Source organism: Phyllobates terribilis, unplaced genomic scaffold (genome assembly GCF_046119375.1).
Source record: "Phyllobates terribilis strain yellow unplaced genomic scaffold, ASM4611937v1 Scaffold_11__3_contigs__length_659146591, whole genome shotgun sequence".
In the NCBI taxonomy this organism is placed as follows: Eukaryota; Metazoa; Chordata; class Amphibia; order Anura; family Dendrobatidae; genus Phyllobates; species Phyllobates terribilis.
The window spans coordinates 628,023,972-628,036,600 of record NW_027362771.1 but is presented as its reverse complement, the minus strand read 5'-3'; the positions used below and the strand labels follow the sequence as shown (position 1 = coordinate 628,036,600).

General features: G+C 41.9%; 1 protein-coding gene across 1 annotated transcript; it reads right to left on the bottom strand.

Moving 5' to 3' along the window:
- Nucleotides 1-4,494: 4,494 nt before the first annotated feature.
- LOC141167469 (olfactory receptor 5P56-like) lies at nucleotides 4,495-12,063 on the bottom strand. The gene is made up of 4 exons (XM_073654870.1): nucleotides 11,957-12,063; nucleotides 11,735-11,910; nucleotides 9,235-10,088; nucleotides 4,495-4,533 (listed from the first exon to the last, which is right to left on the bottom strand). Exons 1-4 carry the CDS (start codon nucleotides 12,061-12,063, stop codon nucleotides 4,495-4,497), a joined length of 1,176 nt encoding a protein of 391 aa, XP_073510971.1.
- Nucleotides 12,064-12,629: the final 566 nt, after the last annotated feature.

Here is a 12,629-nt window from a genome sequence, read left to right as displayed (position 1 = left end):
CGCTAGCGGCAGAGGTCACAGTTCGATGCCCAACCAAGGCGTACAGGCGAGAGAAATGCAACTCCAATCCAGCAGAGGCAGGGGAACACTGTCAATGTTCAGAGACAGTTTTCTGAGACCCACCCAACTTACAGTCCCTGAGGTGCGGGGTACTCTCACAAGGAGCGGAAAGGTTCAAAAGATGGTGAGGGAGTACCTTGCCGACCGTACCAGGGTCCTCCGTGATTCCTCTGTGCCTTTTAATTATTGCGTATCTAAGCTGGACACTTGGAATGAATTCGCTCTGTACGCCTTGGAGGTCCTGGCCTGCCTTGCCCCTAGCGTGCTATCGGAGCATGTTTTTAGTGCTGCTGGGGGAATTATAACTGATAAGCGCACTCGCCTTTCAACTGACAATGCTGACAAGCTGACCCTTATCAAAATGAAAAAGGGCTGTATTGGGACAGACTTCTCATCACCACCAAATGACAGCAGAGTAACATAAAGTCAAATCCACTGTGTTATTTCGGGAGGTGTATTCCCATGCACCGCTTCACACCCACACATGTGTATACGCTTCCTCAATTCGGCTTTTTTTTTCTCTTCTCCTTATCCTCAGCCTACACCACCACTATACCACCAGGGTGACCGTGGTACATGTTGCCAGCATTGCAAGTTCCTCCGTCCTCATTTTTGGCAGCTTTTGCTTTGAAGGCATAGGCAAAGACAATGGGAGACCCACTCCTCAATAATGGGAATAATGTTTTTAATATACTGAACTACAAGGCTCTTGTAAGGGGCATTAAAACTGTCTTGTTAAACCACTCTGACCTCCACGTCTCTTTCAAGTGCCATTTAAACCGTCTTATTAAGCTAATGCGACCTCCACCACTTTTCCAAGGGGTATTAAAACCGTCTTGTTAAGCTACTGCGACCTCCACATCTCTTCCAAGGGGCATTTAAACTGTCTTGTTGAGCAACTGCAACCTCCACTTCTCTTCCAAAGGTCATTAAAACCATCTTGTTTAGCTACTGCAACCTCCACGTCTCTTCCAAGGGGCATTAAAACCTTCCTGTTAAGCTAATGCGACCTCCACCACTATTCCAAGGGGCATTAAAACTGTCATGTTAAGCTGCTGCGACCTCCACGTCTCTTCCAAGGGGCATTTAAACCGTCTTGTTAAGCTACTGCAACCTCCATGTCTCTTCCAATGGGCATTAAAACCATCTTGTTAAGCTATTGCAACCTCCATGTCTCCTCCAAGGGGCATTAAAACCGTCTTGTTAAGCTAATGCAACCTCCACCACTTTTCTAAGTGGCATTAAACTGTCTTGTTAAGCTACTGCGACCTCCACCACTTTTCCAAGGGGCATTAATGCTGTCTTGTTAAGCTACTGCGACCACCACCATTTTTCCAAGGGGCATTAAAGCTGTCCTGTTAAACTACTGTGATCTCCACCACTCTTTCAATGGGCATTAAAACCATCTTGTTAAGCTACTGTGACCTCCACGTCTCTTCCAAGGGGCATTAAAACCGTCTTGTTAAGCTAATGCGACCTTCATCACTTTTCCAAGGGGCATTTAAACCATCTTGTTAAACTACTGCAACCTCCACGTCTCTTCCAAGGGGCATTTAAACTGTCTTGTTAAGCTACTGCAACCTCCACCACTTTTCTAAGGGGCATTAAAGCTGTCTTGTTAAGCTATTGCATCCTCCACCACTTTTTCAAGGGGCATTGATATTGTCTTTTTATTCCACTGCGAACGCCACCATTCTTCCAACGGGCATTGCATTTCCTCCTAATTTTAGTCAGCTTTTGTTTTTCAATGTATAGGCGAACACTAAGGGAGACCCACTCCCCAATAATGGGTAGAAGGTTTTTAGTATGCTGTAATCCATGTCTGTTTCAATGGGCATTGCAGTTCTTCATAATTATTGGAAAGCCTTCCATTCACTGCTTTGGCAAACAGTGCACAGGAGACCCAGTTGCTATAAATGGAAAAAACGGTTTAGTTAAGGCCCTCTGACCTCCATGTCACTTCCAAGGGGCATTGGAGTCCCTCGAAATTTTTGGTAGGCATAGCACTCACTGCATGCCCTGTAACTGTGCAGCCGAACCTCTCCTTTTGGTACAGAAACATGTCCTACTAGACATGTGTGGTTGACTGGCCTGATATTGATGTGAATGGTCCCTGTTCCTCCTGCTCTTTCTCCTTTGCCACCACCTCATCCATAATTCATCACCTGAAGCTGTGTTTTAACGGGAGTAATAGAACTGGAATAGTATCAGGAAAACATCCAGCAATCCTCAGAGGAGGTAGGATATGCGCCAAAACGCTGATCACCTCAGGACTAGTCGCTACTACATACATGCACTTGCATTCCAAGCAAACAAAGCAGATGCTAACTTCTATCATCATCATCATGCTCCTCACCTTGGCACTTTCAACTCCCCTCATGGAGAAGCCAGGGCCCACCAGAGGAGTCTGGTTCTCTGGTGAGCTCGTCCAATGCTGCCCTAAATCAGGCCGGGCTAAGAAAAGTGTGGGGGGATGTTCCAAGGAGAAATTGTAGCGGCTGGGGACAGTTTATAGACACCCGGTCGCCCCCTGGTGGCTGGGGACCGGGTGTGGACTCCAAGCCGCGGGGTGGCTGGGGACCGAGTATGGACACCCAGCCACCCCCTGGCGGCTGGGGACCGAGCGTGGACACCAGGCCACTGGGCAGCTGGGGACTGAGTATGGATACCATGCTGCCAAAGCAGCCATGAGGTAGTGGCCAGCTTCGGCCTCCTCCAAACTAAAAGGCCACATTTCAAGTGCAAGCAAGCTTGCAGAAAGGTATTGCAGCCTGGGGGTGGGTGGGTGGCAGGTTGCACACTTACGCTTGCATTCCAAGAAAACAAAGCAGATGCTAACTTCTATCATCATCATCATGCTCCTCACCTTGGCACTCTCAACTCCCCTGATGGAGAAGCCAGGGCCCACCGGAGGAGTCTGGTTCTCTGGTGGGCTCGTCCAATGCTGCCCTAAAGCAGGACTGGCTAAGAAAAGTGTGTGGGGGCATGTTCCAAGTAGAAATATGGGCGGCTGGGGACTGTTTATGGACACCTGGCCGCCCCCAGGCGGCTGGGGACCGTGTGTCAACACCCGGCCGAGGGGCGGCTGGGGACCGAGTATGGACACCCGGCCGCCCCCTGGCGGCTGAGGACCGAGCGTGGACACCCGGCCGCCGGGCCGCTTGTTACTGAGTATGGATACCTCGCTGCTGAAGCAGCCATGAGGTAGTGGCCAGCTTCGGCCTCCTCCAAACTAAAAGGCCCCATTTCAAGTGCAAGCAAGATAGCAATATGGTATTGCAGCCTGGGGGTGGGTGGGTGTCAGGCTGCATAATTGCGCTTGCCTTTCAAGAAATGGGGGAGGTACAATTGAACACTTCCCTGGGACAAGGACTTGCACGGGGATAGTTGCAAGTCTGCATATTCTGATGCGGAAAGGATCACTTCTGATGGACCCACTTTTAGGCAGTGACCTGGGTGTCAGAGATTCTTCCAGGGGTCTTCTTCATGCTGTTCCCATGTCTTTTCAGCACTGTATGCATGTGTCACACAGCAGATGGCCAGATAAGATTGTAAAATGTTAAAATGACATTTCCCGGTGAATGCATTTGTCACGGTTGAAAGCAATACAAAAGTGCAAAAACGCATTAAAAATGCTACTTGTGAACATAGCCCAAGGTCTGGAGGAGTATTTTTGTTTTTGGTTATTTATTTTACCTTATACACAAGTCTTTACCCTGGAAAGGATGTTCCTTAACATAATTCACAGGAAAACCGTTTCAGTTTCATTTTTTTAACATTTTATTGTGAGCCCGTTAAAGTTGTTTAATACCTCTGACCACGTTGTTGACAGCAGTGACCTGGGGGTGAGAAATGCATCCTGGGGCGATGCCCATGCTGTCCCCATGTCTTTTGAGCATTGTCACTATCGTTTTGGGCACTTTTTAGGCTTTCTACAGACTGCCGGGGGTGCCACCGCAAAAATGCTCGGGTCTCCCGTAGACTAACATTGGGCTCGTTTCTCGGGTCGAGCACCCGAGTTTCACTGTGAACTCGGCCCGAGCTTCGAGCACCCGAGCATTTTAGTGCTTGCTCAACACTAATCATAATCATTGTCATCCATGATTTGGCTAACATGTGCCTCTGTTTGTGAAATGACCAGTAATCTTTGCATTTCCTGGATGATTTCCACCCTAAAATTTTCCCTGGCTCAGATTGTTACTACCAGTTACAGTGTCCCTACCACCTTGACTCACAGAGCCTGCAACACAAATTGACATTGGAATCTAGTTGTCCATCTCCTCTGGCATCATGTCTTCCGAGAACAAAAGCTGACTGTTCATGTCTTCCACAATATCACAATATCAACTGGAAGAAGTTCTACTGGTATTGTAAGTTTTTTGGCCCAGAGGGTGCTGTGAGTTAGGGAACTTTTGGACACAACATAGACAAGTGTTATTGACGGAATAAAAATTTTGATATGTAAAGCATTATCTTTTATGGTTATGGAGGAGGTGGACTGAGAAGATCACTGACTCCAGCTGATGGTGTTGCTATCAGAGGCTACATCATCTTTCTGCAATTTAGCTGAGTGACATGTACTCCATAATGCCCTCTGCTTCCTCCCTACTAGTGCACTTGCCCGAGTCAAAGAAATTCAAATGTTACTGATGTCTGGTACTGCTACTGCAAGGATAATTCCTGTCAGCACTGAGAGAGCTGCTGACAGTGGTGACCACAATGTTATCTGTGAAATTATTTTTTTTCTTTTCTATCATCTGCCTCATCCATCAACCAAACCATGTTAGGGTTTAAAATTAGAACTGAGCGAGTATGTTCTGTTAACCCTTTCGCCGAGTATGCTCGGGTGAGCACCGAGTAGCTACAGCTGCTCAGTGATATGGTTGAATCACTCCCGTGTGCATGATTTGCGACTGTTTGACAGCGTTATTACATGTGAGGAATGTGTAGGAAATAGACATTCTTCACATGTAATAAAGCTGTCAAATAGTCGCAAATCATGCACACGGGAGTGATTCAAACATATCACCGAGCAGCTGTAAATACTCGGTGCTCGCCCGGGCATACTCGGCGAAAGGGTTAACAGAACATACTCACTCAACACTATTTAAAATACATTTTGGATAAAAGTATAACATTCAATTTGTTAATTAGCTTTGCTAACAAACTCAAAAAAATTGTGGTCTAAAATTCCCTAACTATCGACAAACAAGGCTTAGCCCTAAATTCATGATAAGCAATTTAAGGCAACAGCCACCCGTGTTGTTGTGAAACCTAACATTGATAAATGCAACTAATCAAACAGGTTTTTTTTTAAACTCGTTACTTGTTTTCTTTTATTATTGTATTTAAATAAAGACATTCAACCAAAAAGAAAAGTATAGTGATTTAATGAAACCTAAAATGCTAGATCGACCAGTAACGACCATCCTTAAAATAAATGTTAAATTAAAGAAAATAAAAGTCAATGTGCCATTACAATATAGGATGAGACCATTCAATCCAGATAAAACAAACAGGGTGTTGTGATAAGATTGTCATGTGGCAAGTCTCCATTATTATTGTTTTACATTGCAATGTTATCATCTTTTTCCTCCGAATATAATGAAATCATTTCTTGGATGTCTTTTACCCAGCTGGACTGCACTATATTTGGTCTTGTTTTCTGAGATCATCTGCACTGAATATTAGAAGATTTTTGAGTGAAGGAGGGTTCCATGATTGCCACGCCGAGCTGTTTGTCTTTTATCTATAAATATAGCAGAGGAGTGGAATTCTGGAGGGTACTTTAAATGCTACAAGAATTGTGTTTGCAACGAAGTGCAATCTACTACTATAATTTTATTGAAGTGTTTGAACTTCTTCTTTAACACCTTACTACCGAAATCTATTTTCACCTTCCTGACAGAGCCACATTTTACAATTCTGACCAGTGTAATTTTATGTTTCAATAACTCTGGAATGCTTTAACAGATTCCAGTGATTCTGAGATTGTTTTTTCATGGCACATTGTACTTTATAGTAGTGGTAAATTTCAGTAGAAATTTTTTACGTTTATTTGCAAAAATATCGGAATTCTGGCGAAAATGTCACAATTTTCAAAGTTTTAATTTTTATGCCCTTAAACCAGAGTTATGTCACATTAAATAGTTAATAAATAACATTTACCACATGTCTACTTTACTTAAGCACAATGTATGAAACATAATTTTTTATTTGGCAGTGTTAACATTATTTAGCAATTTCTCATTTTTGCAGCATAACTTACAAAACCATTTTTTTAGGGATTACATAAAATTTTAAGTGACTTTGAGGTCCTATATGACAGAAAAAAACAAAACTGACACTATTCTAAAACTGTACCCCTCAAACTGCTCAAAACCACATTCAAGAAGTTTATTAACCCTTCACATGATTCACAAGTATTAAAGCAATGTAGAAGTAAAAAATCAACATTTTACTTTTTCCTCACAAAAATGTTACTTTAGCCCCAAATTTTGCATTTTAACATGGCTATCAGGGGAAAATTCACTGTACGATTTGTTGTATAATTTCTCCTGAGTACGCAGATACCCCATGTGTGGTGGAAAACTACTATTTTGGGTGCATGGAAGGGCTTGGAAGGGAAGGAGTGACAATTGACTTTTGGAAAGCAAAATCAGCTAAAATTGATAGTGGACGCCATGTCGCGTTTGGAGAGCCCTTGATGTGCCTAAACAGTGGAAACTCCAACAATCGACCCCATTTTAGAAACTAGCCAACTTAAGGAATTTATATAGATTTGAGGTGAGCACCTTGAGCCCCATAGTTGCTTCACAGAACTTTACTACATGAAAATTTTAAATCATGTTTTTCCCACAAAAATGTTGTTTTGGCATTTTAGCCCCATTTTTTTTAATATTAACAAGGCTGCAGGAGAAAATGGAGCTCAAAATTTGTTGGGCAATTTCTTCTGATTATGACGAAACTCTATTTGTCATGGAAAACTACTGTTTTGGCACACCGTAGAGCTCCAAAAGGAAGGAGTGAAGTTTTGGAATGCAGATTTCGATGGAATGGTCTGCGGGTGTCATGACACGTTTGGAGAGCCCTTGATGTGCCTAAACAGTGACCCTATATTGGAATTGATCTATTGTTTTCCTGGTATGTGAATTTTATAATGTGTTGACATGTGTGATTTTTTTCAGAGTACATCAGGTTGGCTTATGTGAGTTGTGTAAAAATAAATTTAGTAGCCCATGGATGAGTGATAGACTTTGAAACAATCTTTTATGCATTGGTCATGTTTTTGGGGCAGGTGTTGCATTGCTAAGTGGTGTCCTTTCTTATCCCCCTTCTGTAACACAATTGGCACTTTTTTGCGATCTTCCTCTCTTTGCAGTTCGAAGGACCTCACCTGTGAAATGTTGTCCTGGTACAACATGGGCACCTTCAGTTCCAGAGGTACTGGAGGATGCTCCCTCCTGATTTCCAAACATTTGGGCCTTAATCACTACATTCTGAAACATAAGGAATATATTGGCCTGGCCTGCACATCGTGATAGCACAAAAATGTTATACTGTGCCATCTGTACAATTGTTTTATGCATGGTACTGTAAGGCTGGAGGATTTAATCTGAGAGACTAACTCCGCCCATGGTTTTACTCCAGCCCAGGACACAGTTTTTGGACCTGTGTAGAGCTATCGTACAGCGGTGGGGGTGCTGCCATTACCAAGGATTGTGGCCAAGAAAAGGACATCCCTCTTGTCCTTTCACTTGACCACCAGCAGGTTGTTGCTACATTGGGCTCTACTCTCATTCTTTCAGAGCAACAGCACAATTAGTGACCTAGGAAGGCCTCTATTTCTGTTTCTGCCCGTAGTACTGCATGCTGCGGTATCTCTGGCAGAAAGGGATTTGAAAAGAGGGATTCTGGTATAAAAATTATCTACATAGAGGTGATAACTCTTACCCAGCAGTTGGTGCACCAAGTCCCACACAATTTTCCCACTCACTCCCAGGACAGGAGGAGGCATTCAAGGTGTTGAATCTGGGTGTTCATCCCTACTTAAACCCTAAATTTGTGGCTGTACCCTGAGGTACTCTCAAACAGCTTGTACAGTTTAATTCCTTACCTTACCCTCTTAGTGGACAGGTGTTGCTGGAATTAAAGCCTCCCCTTGAAGTGTATTAGGGATTCCTCCACGCAGATGTCTCTTTGGTGAATGTACACCTCAGCAAATTTGTTGCTGAACTGATCAATGACTAGCCTAACTTTGAAAAGTCAGTCAAAGTTGGGGTCATTATAGTCGTAATCGTGTCCGGGGCACAGCCTTGCAGAAAACTGGAGTGTTATATAAAATATCTGCATTCCAGTATTGCCGAAGTTCTTGCTTATTCACTAACCACATGTGAACAACAAGTCCCCAACACATCATAATTTCTACCACATTTTCAGGGGTTTAATTAGCATATGATGAAGTGGGGTTTTGGGAACAAAATTGTTGGGAGTACAAATTTGTCTGGACCACCATCAGGTTTATAAAATCTTCAGAGAAAATGGGTGTGAAAAAAATTATTTCTGTGAGGCCGGCAGTATCAAATTGGATTTCTGATAGGGCAACAAAATCAGAAATCCATGGCTCATAATTTTTGGGAGGTGAAGTTCACAGTGGGCTTCTAATTGTGGGTGCTTGCACTTTTGCTGTCCTGGGGCACCTGCGTCGGGGTTTGTTATCACTAGGTTATCACTAGAGAAGGTGATGGAGGAGGAAAAGTAGAGGAATGTGGCATGCTTTTCCTTACTATCAGTGTCAGAGGAAAGAGAAGGACATTTTATATTTTTCACAGGGGGTAGTGTATGTGTGAAAATAGCAAAAAGGCAATGATAGTTACCAGCTAAGGTGTTCAAGGAAAATGCACAGACAGGATGCAGCAAACCCCCTTTTCTTAGAAGGCGGTAACACAGGTGCAGAATGTTGATGAACAACTGCTCTCAACCTCTCACTCCATTGCTATTTTCTAATTGAATTTTGGAATATTGCCTTCTTGTTGTTATTATATCAATTTATCAAAAAGTTAAGTACAGTTATGAACACATTATTATTATTTTATTTATTTTCACCTTGGCCAACCTGTCAATGCAAATCTGGCAAATTTACCAGATCTCCCGCTTATTAAGTGTTTCCTGTACAGCTTTCCTAATATCTTTATTCCTTAGACTGTATATTATAGGATTGATGAAAGGAGTAAACACAGTATATAACAAAGATAGGATTTTACTCATTGTAGATGTTTGTCCTTTAGTTGGGACAACATAAACGCTGAACATGGTCCAGTAGAATATGGAGACGACAATGAGGTGGGAACTACAGGTGGAGAAGGCTTTATATCTACCGCTACTGGAACGAATCCTTAAGATTGCTAAAACTATATAAGTGTAAGATATTACAATGACTGAAATAGGGATCATAACAGTTGGAATGGCCATAACATAGATCTCTAATTGGATAATGAAGGTATCAGAACAGGAAAGTTCTAGTAAAGGGAGAATGTCACAGAATAAATGGTCAATGGTATTTGAACCACAAAAAATGAGTTTGCCCATTTTTATAATGTAAGTCAAAATAGCAGAAAATCCAAACACCCAACATGCCATAGACAATATCACACAATATCCACTTGTCATGATGGTGGAGTAACGTAAAGGGTTACAGATGGCCACATATCGGTCATAAGCCATCACAGTGAGGAGAAAACACTCAAAAGCTTCAGAGGCACATAAGAAATAAAACTGAGTGATACAGTCAAAAACAGTAATGTTCCCCCCATTATAAAGTAAAAGGTTGAGAAGATTGGGAACAATGTCTGTGATCACCAAGATGTCACTGATGGACAGTTGTGAGATGAAGAAGTACATTGGAGTGTGGAGATTCCTGCAGGTGAATACCAGGGTGATGATGAGGAGATTCCCACATATTGTCCCACAATAAATCCCGAAGAAAACACAGAAAAAGAATATTCTTAAACCTTGGCCAATCTGAAATCCTAAAATAAAAAATTCTGTCACCACAGTCAGGTTGTTATCCTGCATTTCAAATAGAATACATTATGAAGCAATGGGCTCTAACAGTTATTATAAATATAGTTATCTTTAGCCAATTATGTGCATATTACAAATAGAAAATTGCATCAGAAGTTTAAAAAGGTCAAGTCCATGAAAAATTTAGTAATTTTTTATTAAGATACTTATAGAAAAATAATTGCACTTTTTTCTTTTTAATATATTTCAGTTTGAGAAAAATCTTCATCAGACGTCATTATCTATTATTTCTAGAGGTTTACTAGCAACATCATGAAATGTAATTATTTCTTATGAATCTCAATTCTTCTGTGAATAAAATTACAGGATAGAGCATCCACGTCGAGTTATGTGTCGTCAGAAATATAAATATGAAACATAATGGAAATAAGAGATATTTATATACTTAGTAAAAGGCAACATACCAGGTGAGACATGTCTTGGGAGATATTTTTTTGCATATTTCTCATGAGTACCCTTTGTTAAACCAATTACAGAAAATAAATTTAAAATGATAACTAATAGCTTTTTGTTCAGGACTTACAATGCTTTTTTTAAGTTGAATAGATAATGTAAAATATAGTTAAAGTTAGAAATTAAAGAGAAACAGGGAGGACATGGGCTACAGGCTTTGTTGGATGGCAGACAAACAAGCAAGGCTGGCGACACCATAAACCGGTAGGACAGAAGGAGTAGAAAAAAGCAGGTTTGAAATAGCACACAGATGTAGGTAGCAAAGTCCACATCAGGTAGCAATTTAATATGAAAAAACTCCAATAACAGTGTCACAATATAGCAGTTGGATTTCAAGGGTCAATGGGCTATTATTCTGCCCCTCAAGCTACAGGAACCCTGGACTATCCCTGTTCCCCAGATTACCCCTGAAGGTGGGGATGCCAGGGTCTCATACCTCACTATGCTCCTATATGAATGCCCATCTGTTGCCTCCCCCACCCAGGGAGGTGTCGGACAGAATATTATGGAATAACTAGACATACAGGGGAAACAGACAGGGATAAATAAAACTACTATCATACAAATACACTCAAAAATGACCAAGTGGGAAACATGGGAGCAGGTGGGAAAAACCAAATGGGAAGAAGATTAGGAGTAAGAACACACAAGCCAAATCCATGCAGATATCTCATGAAAACAAATCTTAACCGCCTGCCGCTAACTCTGTACTCTCCTTCACCTCAAACCAGGAAGTGGTATGCAATTACTGGCAAAGGAAGAGGCAAGGATGAGGGTTCTTAAACCAGTGGGCAACAACAATCTCAGAACAGTTGATACAATAAAGACAGAGAAATCCAGGTGTCCAACTAAGCAGTTTAACCCTTGCAGAAACAGACCAAGGAAAGCGAGAACTACTATTAGGACAGTGAATCTGTTCTAATTACTTCAGGGCTATATGTCATCGGATGCTGCAATCATCTGACCTCACTCCCCGGATGGATGAGTATGTGGGGTACTAGAACGTGCGCAAGTCGTGCAGGCAGATACATATTTCCGAACATCCTGGTGCACCCTCGACCAGTATGTCCCAACAGGATTGAATTGTGATGTTCACTCAAAATTCTTAGATGGAGGTTCACATGGACTAACAGGTCACCTGAAGGAAAAGCAGCAGGGACATCCCTCGAAGCCTCTACGACCTCCTTCTCCAGATCAGAACTTATAGTAGCAATAACTACTCCTTTCTTTAATATAGGAACTGGCTCACAATTACTACCTCCCGATGGAAAACAACGAGACAATGCATATGCCTTAATGTTCTTGTCACCTGGTCTATAAATCACAAAAAAAATTGAATCTGGTAAAGAACAATGACCACCTTTTCTGTCTTGATGCCAGACGATTAGCTGATTCCAGCTGAAATTGATTTTTATGATCGGTGATGACCCTGACCAGGTTAACTGCCCCTCCAAAAAATGATGCCATTCCTCAAAGGTCAACTTTATTGTCAAGAGTGACCTATATCCAATGTTATAGTTCATTTCGGTGGATGACAATTTAGTGGCGAAGTATGCTCATGGACGCCATTTACTTGGATATAAACCTTGAGACATCACAGCCCTAACCCCCATCTCCAATGCGCTAACCTCCACAATCAATGGCTAAGTGATGTCAGGCTGTATATGGATTGGAGCAGACACTAAACATCTCTTCAAGGTAGCAAATGCCTCACAGGCTGGAATAGACCTTTTAGAAAAGTCTGTCCCTTTCCTGATCATATCCATCAATGATTTGGCCACTATCGAAAAGTTTTTGATTAACGTCAAGTGATAATTAGCAAAACCCCAAAAAACTTATTAAAGTCTTTAAGTTTTCAGGATGATCCCAATCCAGTTCCGCCTGGACTTCCACAGGATCCATGCATAAATCGGTGGATGTTAATAAATACCCCAGAAAATGGATCTCCTGAACAAAAAACATACATTTATCTGATTTGACATATAATTTATTGTCTCTGAGTAACTGCAAGACCTGTCTGCCATGTACCTTAT

Coding starts and splice junctions, on each gene's coding strand:
- LOC141167469 (XM_073654870.1), bottom strand. CDS start 12,063: ATGGCATCATTTTTTGGAGGGGCAGTTAACCTGGTCAGGGTCATCACC. Junction 11,911..11,956: donor CTGGCATCAAGACAGAAAAG/GTGGTCATTGTT, acceptor TGTGATTTATAG/ACCAGGTGACAAGAACATTA. Junction 10,089..11,734: donor CCCTGCTGCTTTTCCTTCAG/GTGACCTGTTAG, acceptor TTTTTATTTTAG/GATTTCAGATTGGCCAAGGT.